General features: G+C 38.3%; 1 protein-coding gene across 1 annotated transcript in view; it reads left to right on the forward strand.

Moving 5' to 3' along the window:
• The window catches only part of RP2 (RP2 activator of ARL3 GTPase), a 44,607-nt gene extending 21,837 nt beyond the window's left edge, over window positions 1–22,770 (forward strand). Inside the window, exons 3-5 of the mRNA XM_050775685.1 lie at window positions 1,045–1,159; window positions 18,300–18,385; window positions 20,133–22,770. Coding sequence (XP_050631642.1) covers window positions 1,045–1,159; window positions 18,300–18,385; window positions 20,133–20,216 — 285 coding nt within the window. The 3' untranslated portion in view covers window positions 20,217–22,770. The remainder of the gene's footprint in view (window positions 1–1,044; window positions 1,160–18,299; window positions 18,386–20,132) is intronic.
• The last annotated feature ends 3,705 nt before the right edge of the window (window positions 22,771–26,475 follow it).

Raw genomic sequence — 26,475 nt, forward strand, 5'->3', positions numbered from 1 at the left:
CGGATTAACTAGGTTTGAATCACAGCTCTGTCACTTAATTGTTAAATGTCCTTGGGCAAGTTCCTTAATCACTGTGCGCCTTAGTTTTCACATCTGTACAATGAGGGTAATGATACCTACTTCATGAGAGGGTTAAATATATATATGTAAAGTACATAAAACTGCCTGCCACATAGTGAGTGCTCCATAAGTGTGATCTACCATTATTGTGCTATACTATATAAATTTGTATCATGCCTTTTAAAATTAACATTATTGGCCAGGTGCAGTGGCTCATGCTTATAATTCCAGCATCTTGGGTGGCTGAGGCAGGAGGATGGCTTGAGCCCAGGAGTTCAGGATCAGCCTGGCAACATGGCCAGAACCTGTCTCTACAAAAAAATTTTAAAAATTAGCCAGGCATGGTGGCACAGGCCTGTAGTCCTAGCTGCTTGGGAGGCCGAGGTGGGAGAATCGTTTGAGCCCAGGAGTTTGAGGCTGCAGTGAGCTATGATTGCACCACTACATTCCAGCCTGGGCAACAGAGTGACACCCTGTCTCAAAAAAAAAAAAAAGAAAAGAAAAGAAAAATAAATAAAAGTAAAATTAACATTATTACATAAGCTTTTCCTCATTTTATTATAACATCTTTGTTGTATTTAATGAACTATGATAAATGTAATGAACTATGGCATTTCGTCATATGACTGTACCATAGTTTACTTAACCATTCTCTTCTTATTGGACATTCGCAGTATCACCAAACTAAAACTTCCATCTGGTCGTAGAAAAATTTTAATCATGTTTTAAACTTGAGAGAGAATTCACATTTATTTGACCCTTACTCTTAACTGCAGTACTAAACCAGAACCACCCATCTGTAAGAAAGAATCTCATATATATAGTGAGAAATTATTATAGCAAACACCCTGAATTAGACTTATAATTAAAACAAAAATCAGTGTGCTGTTGTTGCATTTTATACAGAGAAATACTAGAATAGGAAATCATTGTTTTAGTCTCAGAAGTTCATTTTAAAATCTCAATTAAATTTTATTTTCACAGATGGTTGGTAAAGGCTTTTTCCTAGTTCAGACAAAGGAAGTGTCCATGAAAGCTGAGGATGCTCAAAGGGTTTTTCGGGAAAAAGCACCTGACTTCCTTCCTCTTCTGAACAAAGGTACCTTCTGGATGATTGGTATACTTTTGTGGATATTTTCTTTACATACCAATTTGATTTACTTTTGCCTTTAACATTTCTTTTACATTGCCTTCTCTTTCTCATTTGTTCTTTTTTTTCTGTTATTGTTCAGAAATGTCAAAATTTCACATCACTCAAGGAGCCCTAGATAACTAACTAGAAATTAGTTAACTAATTTTTTTCCCTTTTTTTCCCTATCCTTTTTTTTCCCCTATCCTCTGTTCTTAGTACTGAAAGTCACATTTTATTATGTATCTTATTATTTTAATTATTGTATTATCGTTGTACCTTTATAGTGTGAGTAAATATTTCATACTCCCTGCTCAGTTGCAAAGCACTTGATAAAGATTCTTTCTATCTTCAGTGTGCTTTAATCATACCAGAAAAGAAATAAGAAATATAAAGTGGTATACTATTTTATGTATTTAATATGATTGATTAACTTCCTGTGTATAATTAGAATTGTTTTCCCTAATGGGTAAATGCCACCAATAAATTTCAGATACTGGATATAGGTCTTCAAAGAGAGGAACTTGAGTATGTGTGCCCACCTGAAGGGTTACTGTCTGCCTACCTGTATTTGAAGGTGTATTGATTCTAGAGGACAGAGTACTCTTTACCTGTTCAGAGTGGGTACATTGTTTGCTCAAGGCTCATCAGGCTTTCCTTGACTGGCCTGAGCAAATATGTATAGTAATATGCAGTGTTGATTGGGTATACCCTAGAGAGAGGGCCCATCTGCATTTTATGTGCTCTTTATGTATAAAAACATTATAATAAACTGCAAAAATCTGTATGCAAATGTTAGAGGATTGCTAGGATAATAAGTAATGCTGGGTGTAACTCAGCTGGTAAGTATTAATGCAGTATTTGATAATACTTTTGTGGTTACTGTAGTGGTAGCAAGGACTTGCTGTGACCCCTGCATGACTCTACCCCAGAATATATGTAGGAAATTCTGACCTGGCCCCTTTAATGCAACCAATTTGATGTGGGAACATTTGGAAGCTTGAAAGTGAACCTTTAACCTCTTAGCAGCTTTTGGAAATTGAATCAGGTAATAAGTGTATTGGACATACTAAAGTATGAGAGTTAGGAATAAAGTGAGCCTATCGGTAGGGCTAAATTAATGATTTATGTACTTGTGTGATGTTAGTGAAGTAGTATTACAGAATTGTTCCAACCCAAATATAGTATCTGCATTTAAGTAACAGAAAATTCCACATGGAAGAAGTAAAATGTTCTATTGCTGCAAAAAGTAGAACTAAAAACAGTAAGCAGATGTTGCAGGAATTTCAGCAAATAAATATCATACAAACAAGTCTTAAAAACCAGAGATGCCTATAGGAGGTATTCAAAGACTGATGAGTTCATATCAAAAGATCTTAGGAGCCAGCTTGAAGGAGTTTCCATGGGCCAAATTCGGGACAATTTAACAATTAAAAAGAATACTGGGACTAGATGTAGTGCTTAACCCCTGTAATCCCAGCATTTTGGGAGGGTGAGGTGGAAGGATTGCTTAAAGCCAGGAGTTTGAAACCCACCTGGGCAACATAGCAAGACCCTGTCTCTACAAAAAATACAAAAATTAGCTAGGGATGATGCACACCTGTAGTCCCAGCTACTCAGGAGCTGAGGTGGGAGGTCGCTGGAGCCCAGGAGCTTGAGGCTGCAGTGAGTTATGCTCACGCCACTGCACTGCAGCCTGGGCAACAGAGCAAGACCTTGTCCCCAAAAAAGAGAAGAAGAATGAAGGTAATGATTTAGCAACATAAATCTATGCATCCATATTGTTAAACAAAAAGGGGAGGGAAGAAAAGAATGTTCATCTGCTGTTTACAGAATATTGTGAGCTAAAAGATGCAGAAGGAATGATGGACTTTGGAAATCACCATTTCCAACCCCAATGTAATAATTATTTCAGACAAAGATTATCAGTGGGTGCTAAAACTATTGGGGTAAAAGTTGCTAAGAAGTAGGATATTTGGCTGGGTGTGGTGGCTTATGCCTGTAATCCCAACACTTTGGGAGGCCAAGGCGGGTGGATCACGAGGTCAGGAGTTTGAGACCAGCCTGGCCAACATGGTGAAACCCCGTCTCTACTAAAAATATGAAAATTAGCCCGGTGTGATGGCAGGTGCCTGTAATCCCAGCTACTCGGGAGGCTGAGGCAGATAATTGCTTGAACCTGGGAGGCAGAGGTTGCAATGAGCCAAGATTGCGCCACTGCACTCCAGCCTGTGTGAAAGAGCAAGACTCTGTCTCAAAAAAAGAGGATATTTATACATCCTAATTCAAAGGGGGAAACCTTTACAGCAGAGATTTGGTGATCACCATGTTAACCCGGTGATCAAACAGCATCTTTGATGGACAGCCTGACGTGTGTTATTTGTGATGTGATGCAGTGAAAAAAATACACAACATCACATGTAGAGTGTTCTTGCCAAAGTAGCCTGAATCTAATTGAGCCAAGACTTCTAGTTTGTAGGAAGAAAATAAATATGTTAAATGACACCATAAGGAAATAAGACAAATCCAAAATAGAAGACCTTCTACAAGACAACTGGCTAGGTCTCTTCAGACAGTATAATGGAAAACAAAAAAGATGGGGGAATTATTCTGGATTAAGAAACTAAAGAGACATAACTAAATGCAATGAGTGAACCTTGATTGGATCTTAGATTGGGTTGGAGTGAGCTGTAAAAGGCATATTTGGGACAAGTGGGGAAGTTTGAAGATGAGATAGAATTATCGTTAATATCCTTTGCTATGATAATGGTGGTGTGGTTATGCAGGAGATACATGCTGAAGTGTTCTTATGTCTGCTACTTTCAAATGACTCAGCAAAACAAAGCATATATGTGCAGATAGATGGTGTTTATTTTGTAATAAAGCAAATGGGGACAAATGTTAACTTTTGGTGGGTGTAGGTGAAGGGCAAATGCATATTTATGCTATTCTTTCAACTCTTCTATAATGTATAGAAATTTTCAAAATAAAAAGTTGGGGAAAACTTTTAAGCTGCTCAGCAATGCATTGATTCCTGTGGAATAGTGAGTAGGCTGGCAGTGGTGATATTCTAGCAGGAGTTGGATGGACTGGGCCCTTATCTAAAAGCGGCCATCAGTCATCCTAAGGCAGGGTTTCTCAACTGTGGCAGTACAGACATTTTAGGCCAGGTAATTCTTTGTTATGAGAGGCTGTCCTATACCTTACAAGATGTTTGGCAGCATCTCTGGCCTGTACCCATTAGATGCCAATAAAACACCACCCCAGTTATGGTAACCAAAAATGTTTCCAGATGTTGCCAGATGTCCCCAGGGGTGTGGGAAGGAGGCAAAATTGCTCCCAGTTGAGAACCACTGTACTGAACTAAGGGTGGTCTTATTTATTATATATTTTTTTGAGAATTCCCATGTATCTTAAATAATTTGCACCTCAGAGTCTCTCAATTTTCCTCTTTAGTTGCAATAGTCACATTTATTTTTAATATTTAATAAAGCTATTTGACTGCTTAATAAGATAATTCATTGTTTTCCATCATGAGGATCTCCAAATCTGGATAATTCTCAGAATCATCCAGGGTTCTTTTAAAAATGTACATTTTCAGCCATGCACGGTGGCTCAGACCTGTAATTCCAGCACTTTGGGAGGCTGAGGCAGGCAGATCGCTTGAGCCTAGGAGTTCAAGACCAGCCTGGGCAACATGGCAAAACCCTGTCTCTACAAAAATTAGCTGCGTGTGATGGTGTGCACCTGTAGTCCTAGCTACTTGGAGGCTGAGGTGGGAAGATCACCTGAGCCCAAGGAGGTTAAGGCTGCAGTGACCCATGATCGCTCCACTGCACTCCAGCTTGGGCAGCAGAGTGAGACCTTGTCTCAAATACATAATACATAAACAAATTTCCCCTCCCCTCCCCTCCCCTCTCCTCTCCTCTCTTTTTTTTTGATAGGGTCTCACTCTGTTGCCCAGGCTAGAGTGCAGTGATGCAGTCTTGGCTCACTGCAACCTCTGTCTCCGGGGCTCAAACAATCCTCCTGCCTCCGACTCCTGGGCTCAAGCAATCCATTCACCTCAGCCTCCCAGGTAGCTGGAACTACAGTCGTGCGCCACCATACCCAGTTAATTTTTGCATTTTTTGTAGAGACAGCATTTTGCCATGTTGCCCAGGCTAGTCTCGAACTCCTGGGCTCATGCAATTCATCCACCTCAGCCTCCCAAAGTGCTGAGATTACAGGCATAAGCCACCGAGACCAGCCAATAAACAAATTTTCTACTCCCTCCCCAGAAAGCCTAATTCAGAAATCTTTGAGATGTACCCTTGGAATATTCCTTTTTTGATAGTTCTCCAGATTAGTCAGACTTGGGTTATTTTGTTTTACGGAATAATTCATTCAGTTATTCAACAAACATAGTAGATGAGGTCCGAGAAGTGGTAGAGAGAGAGTCAGATAATGTAGGGCCTTGTAGGCCACTGTAGAGACTTTGGCTTCTATAGTAGTCTGAGTGAGATGAGATGCTACTGGACATTTGTGGGCTTTTTTGAAATAAACTTTTTATATTGGAATGATTTTAGGTTTACAGAAAAATTGCAAAGATAGTACAGAAAGTTTCTGTATATCCCTTACCCAGCTTCCCTAAATGTTAACATAACCATAGTACATTTGTCAAAGCTAAGAAATTTACATTGGTAAAATGCTAACTTAAACTACAGACTTTATTCAAATTTTACCAGTTTTTCAACTTACGTCCTTTTTCAGTTCCAGAATTCAGTCCAAGATCCCACATTGCTTTTTGTTGCCATGTCTCCTTAATTTCCTGTGACAGATGTGACATTTCTTCAGTTTTTCCTTGTTTCTCATAATCTTGAAACTTTTGAATAGTAGCGGTCAATTATTTTGTAGAATGTTCCTCAATTTATGTTTATCTGACATTTTCCTCTGGTTAGACTAGGGTTATAGGTTTTTAGGAAGAGGAAGTGCCCTTCTCATCCATGACATCACAGGGCACATGATATCAATATGAGGTGGTATCTGCCAGATTTCTCTGCTGTAAAGTTTCCATGTTTCCCTTTCCACTTGAAAATGAGTCACTAAGATCAACACACAATCAAGGAGAGGAGAATTAAGCTCTAACATCGGGAGACAGGAATATCCACATACATTATTTGGAATTCTGTAAGAAAGATTTGTCCTGACTGGGCGTGGTGGCTCACGCCTATAATCCCAGCACTTTGGGAGGCCGAGGCAGGAGGATCACGAGGTCAAGAGGTCAAGACCATCCTGGCCAACATGGTGAAATCCCATCTCTACTAAAAATAGATAAATTAGCTGGACATGGTGGCACACACCCATAGTCCCAGCTACTCGGGAGGCTGAGGCAGGAGAATCGTTTGAACCTGGGAGGTGGAGGTTGCAGCGAGCTGAGATCATGCCACTGCACTCCAGCCTGGGTGACAGAGTGAGACTCTGTCTCAAAAAAAAAAGAAAAAGAAAAAAAAAAAAAAAGAAAAATTTGTCCCTTCTTCCCATTTATTCAGTCATTTATTTCTCATGGGTGTGTATTTTATTCTTTAAGTTATAATACTATCAAATTGTTCTGGTTTTAACCATCTGGAGCTCTTTTAGGTTGGCTTTTTTGTCCCTTTGACATGCCCCATCCTTTTGAATTTTGAACACTTCCTTACTTTCTGGCCCTACAAGATGCTCCAGGCTCATCCTGTATTTTTCCTTGCTCCAGAACTAGTATCAACCATTTCTCTAAGGAACCCTGGTTTCTTTTATTCTAGAATGATAGTTAGAAGCCAAGATCTGGGTGCTAGGTGTGTCCTTTGCTAATGGAATACCACTGGTTCTAGGCCTTTTCAACAGACAAAGGTAAAAAGTACATGTATGACTATTAACCTGTATATACACACACATCTATAATCCTGTATCTATCTATCTATTAAAATACCTCTGACCCTAATCCGGCACCACAGGGTTCATTCTAGCATCCCTTCCCTTGCTTTTTTGCGACTTCTTACTCTGAAAGTGAGAAACCTGGCTTTCATTATGTACATTTTATTCACTTATTTGTTTAACCCTAATATAAATATAATATAGTTTTAGAATTACTAACCCATACCCCTGTGAGAAACTTATTTACCAACTAGAGTGCAGTTGGTATTGTATAGTCTTGTCTTTAGCCTTACAGTAGCCACTCAAAACAGTTTTCCAAAGTCCTGAGGTCAGCTCCTTTTTCCCTTATCCCCTTCATTGAAGTATTGGCACACATTTATAATACTGTTAGATTCATTTGTCACAAGCTGCATTCCATCCTTGGATACCATGACATCTTGGTTAATTTTTTAAAATTTGCATACAGTAACATTCATTTGGCATGAGTTTTGATGAGTGCATTAAGTCCACCACCCCGTTTATCACCCCAGTACCATAGAAAACAGTTCTCCCTAAAAATTTCCCTTGTGTGGCCCCTTTAGTCAGTCAACCACAACTCCTGGCAACTGATTTGTCTCCTATCCTTATGATTTTGTCTTTTCCAGAGTGTCCCATAAATGGAATCATACAATATGTAGCCTTTTGAGTCTGGCTTCATTTATTAAAATGCATTTGTGATTCAGCCTTCTTGCTAGGTGACTCGATAACTTGTTCCTTTTTTTTTTTTTCTTTTTTCTGACAAAGTGTCTCGCTCTGTTGCCCAGGCTGGAGTGCAATGGTACGATCTTGGCTCACTGCAACCTCCGCCTCCTGGGTTCAAGCGAGTCTCCTGCCTCAGCTTCCCAAGTAGCTGGGATTACAGGTGCCTGCCACCACACCCAACTAATTTTTGTATTTTTAGTAGAGATGGGGTTTCACCATGCTGGCCAGGCTGGTCTCGAAGTCCTGACCTCAGGCGATCCACCCGCCTCAGCCTCCCAAAGTGTTGGGATTACGGGCATGAGCCACCCCTCCCAGCTAACTTGTTCCTTTTTATTGCTGAATAGTATTCCTTGTATTGATGTACCAGTTTGTTTTTCCATTCAATTATTGGACATCCTGCTTGTTTCCAGTTTTTGCCAATTATGAATAAAGCCACTATAAACATTTGTGTGTAAGTTTTTTTTATTGAGGTAAAATATACATACATAATTTACCATCTTTGCCATTTATAAGTATACAGTTCAGTGGTAATAAATACATTTACATTCTCTTTTTTTCTCCACATTCCCTCTCACCCCACCGTCCCCTTTTCCAGCCTCTGATAACCACCGATCTACTCTCTATCTTCACGTGATCCACTTTTTTAGCCCCCACATATGAGTGAGAGCATGTGATATTTGTCTTTCTGTGCTTGGCTTATTTCACTTAACCTAATGGTCCCTAGTTCCACCCATGTTGTTGCAAATGACAGGATTTCATTCTTTTTATGACTTAATAATATTCCATTGTATAAATGTAACACATTTTCTTTATTTATCTGTTGATGGGCCAGTTTCATATTTTGACAGTTGTGAATAGTGCTGCAGTGATCATGAGTGCAAATATCTCTTTGACATATTAATTTCCTTTCTTTTGGATCTGTACCTAGTTGTGGAATTGCTGGATCATGTTGTTGTTCTATTTTTAGTTTTTTGAGGAACCTGCATTGTGTATAGGTTTTTGAGTGTACATAACTTTTAAAATCACTTGGGTAATGTGCTAGCATTTAGTATTGTCAGTTTTCTAATAGGTGTGTCATGGTATCTCATTGTGTTTTTTAAATCAACTTTTAATTTTGGAATAATTTTAGATTCACAGGAAAGTTGTCAAGATAGGCCAGGCGTGGTGGCTCATGCCTGTAATCCCAACACTTTGGGAGGCCGAGGCAGGAGGATTGCTTGAGCCCAGGAGTTCAAAACCAGCCTAGGCAACATAATGAGACTTTGTCTCTACAAAAAGGAAAAAAAAAATGAGCCGAGCATGGTGTCACGCGCCCGTTGCCCCAGCTACTCTGGAGGCTGATCTCAGGAGCGAGGCAGAGATGCCCTCCATCACTATTCTGTAAGTGTTCAGTCTCACCATTAGGAATGATGTAAGGAGGCTGGGCGCGGTGGCTCATGCCTGTAATCCCAGCACTTTGGGAGGCCGAGGTGGGTGGATCACTTGAGGCCAGGAGTTTGAGACCAGCCTGGCCAACATGGTGAAACCCCATCTCTACTAAAAATACAAAAAATTAGCTGGGCGTGGTGGCACTTGCCTGTAATCCCAGCTACTGGGGAGGCTGAGGCAGGAGAATCACTTGAGCCCAGGAGGTGGAGGTTGCAGTGAGCCAAGATCGCGCCACTGCACTCCAGCCTAGGAGACAGGGCAATACTCCATCTCAAAAAAAAAAAAAAAAAAAAAAAAAAAAAGAATGATGTCAGTGGCTGGGTGCAGTGGCTCATGCCTGTAGTCCCAGCACTTTGGGAGGCCGAGGCAGGTGGATCACTTGAGCCCAGGAATTCGAGACCAGCGTGGGCAACAAGGCAAAGCCTCATCTCTACAAAAAAATACAAAAATTAGCTGGGTGTATGATGGTGTGTGCCTGTGGTCCCAGCTACTTGGGAGACTGAGGTGGGAGGATCACTTGAGCCTGGGAGGCAGAGGTTGCAGTTAGCTGAGATCACACCACTGCACTCCAGCCTGGTGGGGAGTGACCTAAGGAGATCCTGTCTCAAAACAACAACAACAACAACAACAACAAAAATGATTGCAGGTCTAGGCACAGTTGCTCATGCCTGTTATCCCAGCAATTTGGGAGGCCAAGGCAGGAAGATTGCTTGAAGCCAAGAGTTCAAGACCAGCCTGTACAAAATGAGACCCCCATCTCTTAAAAAAAATTAAATTAAAATTTTAAAAGGATTTATGTCAGTTGTAAGTTTCTCTCTCTCTCTCTCTCTCTCTCTCTCTCTCTCTCTCTCTCTCTCCTCCCCCCCTCCCTCCCTCCCTCCCTCCTGTAGTCCCAGCACTTTGGGAGGCTGAGGCAGTGATTCTTCTGCCTCAGCCTCCCGAGTAACTGGGATTACAGGCATGCACCACCATGCCCAGCTAATTTTGTATTTTTAGTGGAGACAGGGTTTCCTGATGTTGGTCAGGCTGTTCTCAAACTCCTGACCTCAGGTGATCCGCCCGCCTCAGCCCCCCAAAGTGCTAGAATTACAGGCGTCAGCCACCACGCCCAACCGTCAGTTGTAGATTTTCATACATACTTTTTTTTTTTTTTTAAGGCAGAGTTTTGCTCTTATTGCCCAGGCTGGAGTGCAATGGCATGATATCGGCTCACCGCAACCCCGGCCTCCTGGGTTCAGGTGATTCTCCTGCCTCAGCCTCCCGAGTAGCTGAGATTACAGGCATGCACCACCTTGCCCGGCTAATTTTGTATTTTTAGTAGAGACAGGGTTTCTCCATGTTGGTCAGGCTGGTCTCGAACTCCTGACCTCAGGTGATCCGCCCGCCTCGGCCTCCCAAAGTGCTGGGATTATAGGTGTGAGCCACCGTGCCTGGCCCAGGACATAACTTTGTTTAATGTGTGTTTCTGTTTAAAGATACATTATTTAGTATATACTGTTGATTCATTAACATTGAACTCACAGCCAACAGCACTAGAACTCATGCTGGAGAAAAGCTTATCTAACACATTGTCTCCCGAGGCACAGCACAGCCTTCCTCAGTTTAGGAGCCATTAGATAGCACTTCAGCACTGCGTTTGGGGGCTGTTTTATTTTATTGGAGACAGGGTCTTGCTCTGTCACCCAGGCTAGAGTGCAGTGGTGTGACCATAGCTCACTGTAACCTCAAACTCATGGGCTCAGGTGATCCTCCCACCTCAGACTCCCAAGGAACTAGGACTACAGGTGCACTCTACCATGCCCAGCTATTTTTTTTTTTTTTTTTAACATAAAGGAGACAAGGTCTTGCTTTGTTGCCCAGACTGGTCTTGAACTCCTGGGCTCTGGTGATCCACCCAACTCAGACTCCCAAAGTGCTGGGATTACAGGCATGTGCCACCACACCCAGCCCCCAGCTATTTTTCTTTAAACAATATTGTAGAGTTGGGGTCTTGCCGTGTTACCCAGGCTGATCTCGAACTCCTGGCCTCAAGCAATCCTCCCTCCTCAACCTCCCAAAGTGCTGGGATTACAGGCATGAGCCACTGTGCCTGACCTAGGGGATATTTTAAACAGGCAAAATCACCAACAAAAAGCACAAAAATGTGAAAAATATGGCACTACCTAGACTTCACAAAGGACACTTTCTTATAGTACAATAGCTGAAACAAAAAGGCGGAGTGTCACCTTGTTCAGCCTCAGCTGGGAGCACGCACGTCAGGCAATGCAAATTTTTTGCCACTGTGCATGTCCACAAATAACCATGAAAGCACTGCAAGCATTGATTTGGGGAGTTACAAATGAATTTTAGCAAGTAGGTAAATTTGAAATGAAGGGATCTGCATATAATGACGATTGACTATATTTGTTATTCAATGTTACAATTTTTCCTTTAAGCACTGCTTTAGGTGCATCTCACAAATTTTGATATGTTGTATTTTCATTTTTATTTAATTCAGAGTTTGGCAAAATATGGCCCACTGCGCGCTTTAATAAATGAAGTCTTATTGGAGCACAGCCACGCTCATTCTTTTTTTTTCTTTTTTTTCTTTTTTTTGAGATGGAGTTTTGCTCTTGTCACCCAGGCTGGAGTGCAGTGGCATACTGTAACCTCCGCCTCCCGGGTTCAAGCGATTCTCCTGCCTCAGTCTTCCGAGTAGCTGGGATTACAGGTGCCTGCCACAACGCCCGGCTAAGTTTTGTATTTTCAGTAGAGATGGGGTTTCACCACGTTGGCCAGGCTAGTCTCAAACTCCTGACATCAGGTGATCTGCCCGCTCAGCCTCCCGAAGTGCTGGGATTACAGGCATAAGCCACTGCACCTGGCCACTCATCCTTTTATCTATTATGTTATGATACACAAAGCCTGAAATATTTCCTGTCTGGCCCTTTACAGAAAAAGTATGTTGACCCCTGATTTAGTTAAAAATATTTTTTAGTGATCCACAGATTATTTAGAAGTATAATTGTTTAATTTCCAAACATTTGGGGACTGTCCAGGTATATTTCTATTATTGATTTCTAAATCCTGTTATGGTCCAAGAATGCGCATTTGTATGATTTCTGTTTATTAAAATGTGTTTTATGGCACAATATGGCTTATCTTGGTGAATAGTCTATGTGCATCTGAGAAGAATGTGTAATCTGCTGTTGCTTGGTTGAATTTTCTATAAATGTCCACTAGGTCAAGTTGGTTGATAGTGCTATTCAGGTTATTTGTATCCTTGCTGATTTTCTGCCTACTTGTTCCATAAATCAATGAGAGAGGAGTGTTGAAGTCTCCAACTGTAATTGTGGATTTGTCTGTTCTCTTTTCAGATCCTGTCAGGTTTTGTCTCATGTATTTTGAAGCTCTGTTATTATGTGCATACACATTTAGGATTGTTATATCTTCTTGGAGAATCTTTCATTATTATGTGATGTCCCTCATTTTTTTTTTAAGAGAGGGGTTCTTGCTCTGTCACCCAGTCTGGGGTACAGTGGTGCAGTCATAGCTCACTGCAGCCTCAAACTCCTAGGGCCCAAGTAATCCTCCCACCTAGGCCTCCTGAGTAGCTGGAATTACAGACACAAGTCACCATGTCCGACTCTGATGTCTTCCTTTATCTCTAATAGTTTTCCTTGTTCTGAAATCTACTTCATCTCAAATTAATATAGCTACTCTAGCTTTCATTTGGTTAGTGTTTCATTGTAAAGATTTATCTCTTTTCTTTTAGTTTATCAAGGCTGTATATTTAAAATGAGTTTTTGTAGACAGCATGTAGTTGGTTTTTGCTTTTTAATCCAGTCTGTCAGTCTCTTTTAACTGCCATATTTAGACCATTCACATTGAAAGGGATTATTGATACAGTTGGATCAAAATCTCTCATCTTGCTAGCTGATTTCTACTCCATTTGTTCTTTTTTTCTTATTACCTTTTTTTCTTTTTAGCAATTTTATAATTCCACTTAATTTCCTTTATTGACTTATATTTATACCTCTTCTTCAAAAACTTACTTAATGGTTATGTTGGGTTTTACAGCAAATATTTTTAAATAATTTGAGTCTACCTTCTAATATTACACAACTTCACCTGTCATCTAAGGACCTGATAACATTATATTCTTAATTCTTCTTTCTCATCCCTGTGTCATTATTGTAATATATTACTGTTGTATATGCTATAAACACCTAATACATTGTTAATGTTATTGCTTTGAACTGTTTTTTTGTTTGTGTGTGTGTTTGTTTGTTTTTGAGACAGGATCTCACTTTGATGCCCAGGCTGGAGTGCAGTGGCTTGATCTCGGCTCACTGCAGCCTCAACCTCCAGAGCTAACATGATTCTCCTACCTCAGTCTCCCAAGTAGCTGGGACTACAGACATGCGCTACTACCCCTGGCTAATTTTTGTATTTTTTTGTAGAGATGGGGCTTTGCCATGTTGCCTAGGCTGGTCTTGAACTCCTGGGCTAAAGCGATCTGCCTGCCTCAGCCTCTCAAAGTGCTAGGAATACAGGGGTGAGCCACTGTGCCTGGCCTGAACTGTCACTTATTTTTAGAGCAATTAAAAATAAAAATATAGATCATACTTTATAGGCAGTTTTAGAGCAGAGGAATGTCATGGTCCTTTTAAAATGTAAATCCTGTCACTGGTTGCTTTAATGGGGAAGCAAAGAGACCAGCTAGGAGGCTGGTGCAGTAATCTAATTGAGACATAGTGGCTTGTTCCAAGGTCATGTTAGATAACTCAGAAGGGTTCACTAGATAAGACATCCAGAAATCCTTTTTGTCTGCTTCAGAGTCTCACAATTTTTCATGACAGCTGAAATATTTAGATCTAAAGCTACCACGAACTATCTGAATAAGATGTTCATATTAAAACACTAAAAACATGACCAGTAATCCTTGTTGACCTCATAGTTCAGTTAGAAATAATCACAGTAATTGGCATCATCATTAGATAGAGGGACAAATAGTAGTGTTTAAGTGCATTGTCAACATTGTAATTTTTAAAAAATTTAGTAGTGCTTAGTAAGTGCGTTGTCAACATTGTAGTTTTTTAAGGGTTTTTGTTCGTTTAATACATATGAAAAGAATGCATAAACAAAGAATTGAGACATGAGAAAGCATTGGTTCAACACTAATGAAGCTACAATAATTAGGATTTGGAAAGGTGGAAAAGATTGCCTAAACATTTTTAAAAATTGGAAATTGCAACCAAAATAAGCTGATAAAAATCCCTATTAACACTTATGAATAGTCTTCAGACTCTTCCCATGATTTTTATTAAACTAGAGAGCCTCACCTGGCTGCTCTAGGGTTCTTCATATGCAATTTTTTTTTTTTTTTTTTTTTTTTTTTTTTTTTTTTTTTGTTCTTTTTTTTTTTAACAGAAATAAGGAGATTCCCCTGACAGTTCCCCATGTTGTTCTTTTCCCCACCCCCACCCGACCCTGAGCTTCTTAATGAAGCAGGCCTCCATCCTCCTAACTTGAGAAGATGTGAATCATTCCACAGATGTCTGTCTTCTAGCACCACCCCTCATATTTCCTCTACATACCAGGTCTTCAGTTGTGTTCCAGGAACACCATATACTACTGAGTTGCAAATCTATGTCAAGCATATAAGACAAACATTTAGTCTTTTTAAATTTAAGATTATCCACACATTAATCAAAACGAATGCATTTGTCCACTTTTTTGTTGGAAAATTATTAGGTCATTTATTGGAATTTATCATATTCTAGTCAAAGAATATCAATCAAGTTATATACCTGAGTAATTCTACCAAGATTTTATTTCTAAATTCTAGATTACATGTTCTTTATAGAAAGACTGTAACTTTTAATAATAAATGTCTAACTGAAATACACACACACACAGTATTTCCTTGTAGTGATGAAAACATATTCTACCTTAATTCAACTTTCTACCTTGCAAAACTGGAAACCCTACATTTATTATCAACTTTTTCTTTTTAGTTCAATATTTATTAGGTTTAAAGTACTTTTTAAACTCTTTTTGCAAATTTCCGAATGTACTAAAAGTAGAGAGTACAGTGACCCCCATGTGTACCCATCACCCAGTTTCATCAACTTCTTGCCATACTTAAAAAAAACTCATTGTTTGCTAAAACATTTTAATCAAATTGATTCATCCTGTCATTTCATCCCTAAATATTTCATTATCTTAAAAATGTTTTTTTAACTACAGTGCATTATCACATCTAACAGAATTAACAGTAATTCCTTAATATCCTCTAATACTCAGTCCATATGCAAATTTACCTACTTACTAAAATAATTCTTTGTGTTTTTACAGTTGTGATCCAGATCTAAAATAGACCCACTTACTGTATTTGTTTTTTTTTTTATCGTCTATCACTCTTAATCAAAAACAGGTGTTCCCCCTCTACTTATTTCTTGCCTTTGTCTTGGGAAAGAAGCTTAGTCAATTATCTTATAGTATTCATGAGGTTGTTTAATTCGTTCCTCCATATTTCTTGTAGACTAGAAGTTAGATCAAAGCCTTGTTTACATTCAGGTTTAGCTATTTTTTAATTTTAATTTTTTTTTTTTTTTTTTTTTTGCCAGGAACACATAGATGGTACCGTTTCCTATTGCATTAATTGAGAAGGCACATAATGTTTGATTGTTGTACTTTTAGGGATACTAAGATTTAATGGTTGGGTTTACACGGTGACGACGTTACCTTTTAATTGTAGAGTTTCCTGCAGTCTTCTCTGTGGGATGCTAAAACCATTGATGATTGTTGCCTGAACCAATTATTTTAATAGGTGTTGCAAAATGACTGTTTTCTGTATTTTCTTTTCTTTTCTTTTTTTTTTGGCAAACTTACTTTCTAATCTTGTCACTACCTCTGCATTTATTAACAGATGTTAACAACTCCTTGTATATCAGAGCTGTTTGGTTAACTTGAAATATGCTTTATGTCAGAAAAGCAGAATAAATAAAGAGAAAAATAAGCATCAATTTTCAGAGTAGTGCATTGGTGCCCTAGCAACCGCCATTGGTATACAGTGAATTTTGTTTCTCTCTTCTTTTTTTATTTTCCTTAAAAACATCTGGTAGTAAGGAGGATCTCTCTAAGTATCATTATGAACTCATGACTTTTTATATATTAATACATTTTAATAAATTAGAGTCGTTATTCCTTCTGTCTCACTATGTCTCATCTTTGGCCATTGGGAGCTCCTTCAGGCTGGCTTCTGTCTCCTTTTGATATAACCCCACTGGCCTTTGATAGCTTCATTACTTTTTGGCTGAAGAAAATATTCCACATTGATCTTAATCCATTTCTTGCCCCAGACATGGAATCATCTATTTTTCTAAGATTAGTTATTTTTAGTGGGGAATGATATTTAGAAATACATGTTAGGTGCTGTGTATTACGGGGTTGTCATTTCTTTTAAGCTTTTTCAGTGGACATAGCTGGAAACTATGTATTTTTAAAAAGGAAAAGATCATGAGTTTACATTGATATTTCTAAATTAAAAATTAAGATTTTAAGCTTTTCTTTTGCAAGGTTAGATGTTTTATTACAATATGTTCTTGAACTCCTGGCCAGGGGTGAAGGCAAGAGGATTGCTTGAGGCCAGGAGTTTGAGACCAGACTGAGCAACATAGTGAGACCCCATATCTTTTTTTTTTTTTTTGGAGACATGGTCTCACTCTGTTGTCCAGGCTAGAGTGCAGTGGTGTGATCATGGCTTGCTGTAACCTCAAACTCCTGGGCTCAAGTGATCTTTCCATCTCAGTCTCTCGAGTAGCTGGGACTACAGGCCTGCAACCCTGCACCCAGCTAATTTTTTTATTTTTTGTAGAGATGGGGTCTTGCTTTGTTGCCTAGGCTGGTCTTGAACTCCAGGGCTTGTGATCCTCCTGCCTTGGCTTCCCAAAATGCTAGGATTACAGGCATGAACCACCATGCCCAGCCGTGAGACTATCTCTCTAAAAAAAATTTTAATAAATTTGTAATGAAGTATACAGGAGGATGTGCATAAATTATATGCAAATACTATACCATTTTATTAATATATAAGGGATTTGAGCAACCAATGGAACCAATCCTATGCAGATACCTAGAGACCACTATATCCTGCCTTATGTGTATTTGTTGCCTGTATTATATCACAAGCCTTCAAGGAAAAAAAAAAATTACAAGCCTTCAGTTATCTTGATGCCCAATGTAGTGTAATCTTTTCTTTCTCATTCTTGTACCTTGTACTGCAGCACACAGTTACATTCAATTTAATGTTTCATATTCATTCACTCTAGTATTTCATTACTTAGTACTTTGTTCTATGTTGGTTTGTATTTGCTTAATGGGTTTATGTCTTCTTTCAATACATTTGTAATTTCCTGGAGATCAAGACTTTTCCATCACTGTAGGAGGTTTTTAATGTTTTCAAATTAATGTATGAGAAAGGAGGCACAAATATTATATTAAAAGGATTAAAAAATAAAAACTTTGTCTATGTTTCTAGAATGTAGCTTTGGAAAATACTTTCAGATAGTCATTACTTTTTGGTGCCTGACCTCAATTCTTATTTGGTTTAGCTTCATTATTGGTGGCCTAGAACTTGGCTGGTAAGTAGGAGAGTTGGAAGCAAGGCTGGCTGCCTGGCAAAACCTACTTATGTTGACTTGGATTGCTTTTGATCTTATTTGCTATTTTATCAACTATTTTTATACTCCTAAATGAGTAGAATTTCTGTGGTTTTTATAGAAGAATGAGAACCAGAAAAGCCAGACTATTTACAACACTTTAAAAATGTGACACTAGTCCTATAATAGTACTGAAGCTACTTGTTATGAGACTGTGTTAATTTGTTTTATGATTAGCGTAGGAAGAAGCAGCTGAGGTGATATGTCCCATCTGTCTGCTTTCATCTTCCTTCCCTTTCACCCTCAAAGAAGATGCTGGAGATTCTTCAGGGAAGGATAAAAAGATTAAATTTAGAATATATTTGTATTTGTGTTAAGAAAATGTTTCTTGGGTTTGCTTATAGGTCCTGTTATTGCCTTGGAGTTTAATGGAGATGGTGCTGTAGAAGGATGTCAACTTATTGTAAATGAGATATTCAATGGGACCAAGGTACAAGATTTTATTGACTGTATTTCAATCTAACCTTTCATTTCATCTCCTGTTCCTTACAGTCAAATAATACTTTAATACTTTTGTCCCTAATGTTGCTTGGAATTTTTGTTTTGTGTGTGTGTGTTTTTTTAAAAACAGATCATGATTTTTAGAACCTTTCATAAATAATTGGGAACTAAGCTGTGATTTTTTTTCTTGCCAAACTAAAACTTTAATTGTTTAAAATAATTTAAAAATAAGAATCTATTTATTAAAAACTTTCTATAGTATATAAGTTTCTAAAGTAAAAAGTCTCATCAAATGTCTTTTCAAGTCTTCGCGTTTTTAAAAATACTGATTCGTTGAAAATATTTTATTTCTAAGATTATAGTCTTTAGATGGATGATCCTGTTGCCCAGGGTTCATTTTTACTTGATTCAGTAATGCTTCACCAAAAATTGAACTTCAGGTATATATAGAAATCATCCCATGTAGGCATTTTCTAAATATATTGATGAAGTTGCTGTATCTAAGAATTTCAGACATAAATAAATTTAAAACCAAACATAGATTACATTAGCAAATCCATAATTGACTACTTTTTGATAAATACCTTGGAGGACATTTTGGTTTTGTCATCTGATTTGGCTTATGATTCCTTGAATTTACAAAAATTAAAGTACTTTGTCTTTGATCTCATTTTATCATCACAGTAGTACTAAGGGAGAGGGAAAATACCAGATTGAATAGAAAAGGAAACTGAGAGATAAAATGGTTATAATTTGGACTTTTAGAGCTGAATGATTTAGAGATTATCTAATCCAGCTTTCTCATTTTACAGGTGTAGTTACTGAGCCCACAGAGGTTTATTAAATTGTCAGCATCATACGCTAGTTTATGATAAAGCTAGAATAGAACCCCCATCTGCTCTAATTCCTTGCTGACATTTGTAAAAGCTACTTTAGAAGGGTTTTATTGAGTATTGCTTCATTGATGTTTAGCAAATAGCTTATTTCAAAATAGTAGGCTGGGTGTGGTGGCTCACACCTGTAATCCCAGCACTTTGGGAGGCTGAAGCAGAAAGACTGCTTGAGCCCAGGAGTTCAAGACCAGTCTGGGCAACATAGTGAGACTCTACAAAAAGTAAAACAAACAAACAAACAAACAAACAAAAAAACAACTAACTAGGTGTGGTGGTGCACACCTGTAGTCCCAGTTACTTGGGAGGCTGAGGCAGGAGAATCACTTGAGTCCAGAAGTCTAGCTGCAGTGAGCCACTGCACTCCAGCCTGGGCAACAGAGCAAAACTCTGTCTCAAAAATAAAATTAAATTAAATTAAAATAAAATAAAAAATAGTAATATATCTTTAGCAGCTTTGAAAGGGATAATCTCAAGTTTTGCTGCTCAGACTACTGAGATTATTATTAGAAAACAGAAGAAACAAGGATTTTTTTAAGTGACTCTTATTCAGTATATTGAGTGTTGTAAAAGTCCAGATGTAATAAAATACAACTCAAGTATTATGAAAGCAGAGACCTTAATTATATAAGTGCTTCCAAAAGAGCTTAATTTACATTATAGCTATTCAAACCGTATTACATGAATTCTAAAGAAAATCTACAGATTAAATATTGTCATTATAAATGATGTACTTGAACTTCTTTTGAAGAATTAGCTTGGGACTTTGTTCCGTGGAGAACATGGGCTTTGGCATTCTGAAGTACTTGGTACTTATTTTTTTTTTTAATTTTCTATTTAAAATAGATGTTTGTATCAGAAAGCAAGGAGACGGCATCTGGAGATGTAGACAGCTTCTACAACTTTGCTGATATACAGATGGGAATATGAAGTGCAATGTGGAACCAGGACTTGGTATTAAGCCTTTCCCAACTTGTGAATATAGAATTTGATAATATGCTTTTGTGTATTAGCAATGGTTTTTACTAATGCTAAAACTGTTAAAGTTTATTTTTTAATAAATTGTTGACTATTACATCATTTACTTGAGGTTCAAAAATAATTCATTTTAAATTAAGTAGTTTTAATCAGCTTAAAAGCTATTTAACCCACTTTAATAAGCTTGCAGTTTTGCTTCCACATATGATATTCTTATTAGAAAATAGAAGTAGCTAACAGTTTATTATTTTAATCCTATTTAAATGTTCTTTCAAATCTCTAATAATGTAAACTTTCCTCAGTGCTCCATGATACTTTTTTTTTAAGACTACATTTCATTGCTTATTTTACCTTTTTCAATTTAGAGGGATTTGTTACTAGTTGATGAATTAGAATGAACCTATGCACATTTTTATGTACACATATCCAGTTATATAATTGCTTCCTAGTTGCATTATATGGCAAATGAGATTTTGTACATAGAGTTGACATGAGACTTTGTAAATTGAATTTTTTAAAGAAATAGGCATTTGATAACCAGCTTGGCAAGTAACTCTACTAACAGATGTTGGTATAGCTATTTAAAGACTACTTCGTAAGTAGTATGATTATTTGAATAAATTCCACATTGTTTAGTTTTTTAACGCAACTGCTATATGACTCTTCTGCTTCCTGGTAAGAAAAGGTATATGCAATACTAAAACTATAGAAGCCCAATCACCAGCAGTTTTTAAAAAGGTGATAACTTGTATTAGCTCTTGCGGGCTATCAAGAGAATTGTGACTTTTAGGTAAGAAATAGGCATGATGATAAGCTATGCAGATTATTAAAAAGCTTGATACATTTAGTTTTTCATTAGATATGCCATTCATATCAAGTAATGTTCAAGTATGATAAAATTATTTTGGTTGCTTTAAAGCACTGTTTCCCAAATCTACCTGATCATAATAATTTACTAGGAAGCAGAGGAGAGCTACTTGTTTAAAAATCCACATTCTTGGACCCAGTCCTCAGATGCACGGATTCAGTCTTCAGGGGAAACTCTGTTTTAAGCGGTATGTTGTAATCTAAAGTAATTGGTTCAGGAGGTGTCAATAGGTTGAACTTGTGAGAAGGCACTGAATCTGCCATCCGCATCACATATAGCAGCTATTATGAAATCAGCTTTCATAGGCCTATTTTTAAAAGGAATCTGAAATTTAATTCTATTTTGATAAAACAAAGACTGCAAATAACCACTTATAAACATTCCTATGATTGTTACTAAAATGTATTTTCATGTTTAAAATGTTTTTGGATATTTTTGGGTTAATAACTACTACATTGAATTGCATGTTAAGGTGCAAAAATAATACATTAAAAGATTTTCACTTTAAATTAATTAGTAATATTGAGCGCTCACCCTGTGCGTGGCCTTGTGCTAACCATTAGCACTGCATCATTTCAATTCTTTTATAAGGGCATTCAATACTACAAAATCAATATGATTTCATAAGGTGCAAATAAAAGTTGGTGACAGATTTAATATAATTTTGATCACAGTTTACAAATGATCTTTGCAAATAGTGGTCAGAGGGCATTAGTTTTTCCCTTAGTTAAGCTAAATTAAAGGGACTCCATCCTGTTATGATTATTATTATTATTATTTTGAGATGGAGTTTCACTCTTGTTGCCCAGGCTGGAGTGCAATGGCGTGATCTCGGTTCACCACAACATCTGCCTCCTGGGTTCAAGCTATTCTCCTGCCTCAGCCTCCTGAGTAGCTGGGAATACAGGCATGTGCCACTATGCCTGGCTAATTTTTGTATTTTTAGTTGAGATGGGGTTTCTCCATGTTGGTCAGGCTGGTCTCGAACTCCTGACCTCAGGTGATCCGCCCACCTCAGCCTCACAAAGTGCTGGGATTACAGGTGTGAGCTGCTGCGCCTGGCCATGATGATATTTATTAAACACCATTATTCACATTTAAAATAATAACAATACTTTTTGTTTTTCAAAAATAAAATGCAATGTTATATAAAGCTATAAACTGAGTTCTTTATGATATTTGAGCAACAACAACTCAGGAATATAACATATAAGGGAGATGTTAATTTAAAATTTTCCACTAAACTTACTATCTATTAACCAAAGCTTAAAATTTTGTATTCTTCAGTTAGATAAGACCTTTTACCCATTTAATTTGTCTTTAAGGACAGTCATTTGGCTTCTGAATGTTTGAAACGATTTTAAAAAATAAGTAGTGCTATGGTGGTTATTTCTATAATTCTAACCTTTGATAGTAATCAGAATGTATTACATTTCATTTCTGAATAGCTTTTGAATTTATGAAAAATTATTAACAATGAAAAATTGGTAATTTTATGTTTAAATATTATATTAGCTTATTTCTCTTGCATTAATAGTACTGCTGTTTTTGTTTTGCTTCTTTATATTTATGTCTAGCTTTTATATGTAATTTATCTAGTTTATAAAATGTGATTTGTAATAAATGTTAAAATGAAAATGACTGCAATGGTTTGGATATGGTCTCTTTGTCCCCACCAAAGCTCATGTTGAAATTTGATCCCCAGTGTGGCAGTGTTGGGAGATGGGGCCTAGTGGGAGGTGTTTGAATTATGCAGCCCAATCCCTCCTGAATGGCTTGGTCCTGTCTCTAGAGAGACTGGATTAGCTCCCATGAGAGTGAGTTGTTATAAAGCAGGGTTATAAAGCCCTCAGGGTTTCCTTCTGTTTGCTAATGTCTACTTCCCCATTAACCTTCTCCACAATGTTGTGATGTAGCACAAAAGCCTTCACCAGAAGCCAGAGCCATGCCCTTGAACCTCTCAGCCTACAGAACCCCTTTTCTTTACAAAGAACCTCTTTTCTTTAAGAGAGCCTACAGAACCTCTTTTTTTCTTTTATTTATTTTTTTGAGACCGAGTCTCCCTCTGTCACCCAGGCTGGAGTGCAGTGGCGTGATCTCGGCTCACTGCAACCTCCGCCTCCCAGGTTCAAACGATTCTTCTTCCTCAGCCTCCACAGGCACATGCCTCCACAGGCACATGCCACCATGCCCGACTAATTTTTGAATTTTTAGTAGAGACGGGGTTTCGCCATGTTGGCCAGGCTGGTCTCGAACTCCTGACCTTCAGTGATCCACCCGCCTTGGCCTCCCAAAGTGCTGGGATTACAGGCATGAGCCACCTTGCCCGGCCCAGAACCTCTTTTCTTTATAAATTACCCAGTCTCAGACATTCTTTTATAGCAACCTGAAATGGACTGATAAAATGACTTACCACTAAGAGCACTCTATAACATGCGTTTACTCATACATGTGCCAAAACTTGACGTAATTTTTAAAATATTAAATGTAAAATGCTCTAATCTACATTTTATGTTAATGAGATATGAGCTGTGAGCTCTGTGTGTGTGTGTATGTGTGTGTGTAAGACGCTGGAGCAATGTGAAGGAAGTAGAAAACCTATTTTAATCTGAGGAATTTCCAATATAATGCTTCCTTTGTTTAAAGGAATTTTACTTTGAATTTTATTATGAATGGATAGTAAGATTAGGTATCTTTCTCTTCCATATTTAACAAAAATAGGGATACACTTTCAGGTTTATACAAATGGACCTTATTTTAAAATTACAAATTTTCCAGTCTTTTGTACCCAACTTCTCCCTCTCCTAGCCCATAAATCAGAAGGACTGAAACAACTGCAGATTGATTAGTTTTTAAAATAACATTTATCATTTTTATAAAGGTTCTGCATGTACACTTGCAGCATTTGGAGCACTAAGAAAAAACATGCATAAAACAATAACAAAAATTTTTTTTTATTGGATAACTCTTTAAGTAGTGACAGCCTGGATTATTGGATAATTTTTTTTTTTTTTCCTGAGATGGAGTTTCACTCTTGTTGCCCACACTGGAGTGCAATGGCATGATCTTGGCTCACTGCAACCTCCGCCTCTTGGGTTCAAGTGATTCTCCTGCCTCAGCCTCCTGAGTAGCTGGGATTATAGGCGTGTGCCACCATGCCCAGCTAATTTTTGTGTTTTTAGTAGAGACAGGGTTTCACCATGTTGGCCAGGCTGGTCTCAAACTCCTGACCTGAGGTGATCTGCCCAACTCGGCCTCCCAAAGTGCTGGGATTACAGGCATGAGCCACTGCCCCCAGCCAGATTATTGGATAATTCTTGATGTTTAAAATTTGTTTTTCTCATTTAAAAGGGACATACTTAGCTGTTTGTTGTTGTTATTGCTGTTGTTTTGGAGATGGAGTTTCACTACGGAGTGCAATGATGCAGTCTCAGCTCACTGCAACTTCTGCCTCCTCAGTTCAAGCAACTGTCCTGGCTCAGCCTCCTGAGTAGCCAGGATTACAGGTGCCCACCACCATGCCCGGCTAATCCAGCTATTTTTTGTATTTTTAGTAGAGATAGGGTTTTACCATATTGGCCAGGCTGGTCTCAAACTCCTCACCTCAACTGATCTGCCTGCCTTGGCCTCCCAAAGTGCTGGGATTACAGGAGTGAGCCACCACACCTAGCCATACTTAACCATTCTCTATAGGAAGAGAAAGTATTATAATTAGGGTATGATCACTCCTTCAAAACTCATTCTAGAAAATATTTTATCCTTCAAAACTACAACACGAAGAAAGCTAAACTTCATTTGAATTTTCATAATAGAAATCTTTTTTGTGAAAATGGAGTCATTCACTGTTGACTTCTTTTTTGTAGATGGGGTAGGGTAATAAGCCTTTAAAATACTTCACTACTTTCCTTATATATTTTGGTTCTTAGTGGCAAGCTCCAGCAAGATGTTCAGAAATGGCCATTTCTTCCTTTTCTAGTGTTTTAGTGCTTTCCTGGTGAGGGCTGTTTCTCACCTATAAAAACTGTGAGCATAAGTCATACACAGCCCCACCATTCTCACCTTGGCTTGGATCCTCCCTCTGGGGCCTGCCTTTACTCTTTCAGTTTTATCTGGTCTACTCCTAATTGGACTAATGAAAATTAAATTGCAAATTGTGTGACAAGTAATTAACTGATGTTTGTAAAGTGCCTTGAAAATGAAAGGTACTTTATAAATATTAAGCATTATTGTGCTGAGCAAAATGAGTAGAGTAGGACTCCCCGCTTATCTGCAGTTTCACTTTCTGTGGTTTCAGTTACCTGTGGTCAACCAACAGTCTCAAAATACTGTGAGTACAGTATAAGAAGATATTTTAAAAGATACCACCGCCGGGCGCGGTGGCTCACGCCTGTAATCCCAGCACTTTGGGAGGCCGAGACGGGCGGATCACGAGGTCAGGAGATCGAGACCATCCTGGCTAACACGGTGAAACCCCGTCTCTACTAAAAAATACAAAAAACTAGCCGGGCGAGGTGGCGGGCGCCTATAGTCCCAGCTACTCGGGAGGCTGAGGCAGGAGAATGGCGTGAACCCGGGAGGCGGAGCTTGCAGTGAGCTGAGATCCGGCCACCGCACTCCAGCCTGGGTGACAGAGCGAGACTCCATCTCAAAAAAAAAAAAAAAAAAAAAAAAAAAGATACCACCTTCACATAACTTTTATTACAGTATATTGTTATAATTGTTCTGTTTTATTAATCTCTTACTGTGCTTAATTTATAAATGTTATATGTATTTATGTATGTATATAAGGAAAAATCATAGTTTATATAGGGTCTGGTACTATCCATGGTTTCCGGCATCCACTAGGGGTCTTGGAATGTATCGCTGCCAATAAAGAGAGACTTCTATATGGTATTCTTTTAAAGTAGTTCAGCTGTGAAGCCATACACCCGGCCACAAATAGGCAACTGAATAGGAAAAAACAAGTGCAAGATGCTGCTAAGACTTCCTGCGGTTTGGGCCAGGCACAGAGGCTCACACCTGTAATCCCAGCACTTTCGGAGGCCGAGGTTGGAGGATCACTTGAGGTCAGGAGTTCAAGACCGGCCTGGACAACAAGGTGAAACCTCATCTCTACTAAAAATACAAGACTTACTGTGGTTTTCCTATTGATTGATGTACTTTCATTTGTCAGATGTATGTTGGTTTATTAGGTGAACTGACAGGACCTTTTATACTTTTTATTTATTTATTTATTTATTGAGATGGAGTTTTTGCTCGTTGCCCAGGCTGGAGTACAATGGTACGATCTTGGCTCACTGCAACCTCCGCCTCAGTTCAAGCAATTCTCCTGCTTCAGCCTCC

The sequence above is a fragment of the Macaca thibetana genome, chromosome X (assembly GCF_024542745.1).
Source record: "Macaca thibetana thibetana isolate TM-01 chromosome X, ASM2454274v1, whole genome shotgun sequence".
NCBI classification, from domain to species: domain Eukaryota; kingdom Metazoa; phylum Chordata; class Mammalia; order Primates; family Cercopithecidae; genus Macaca; species Macaca thibetana.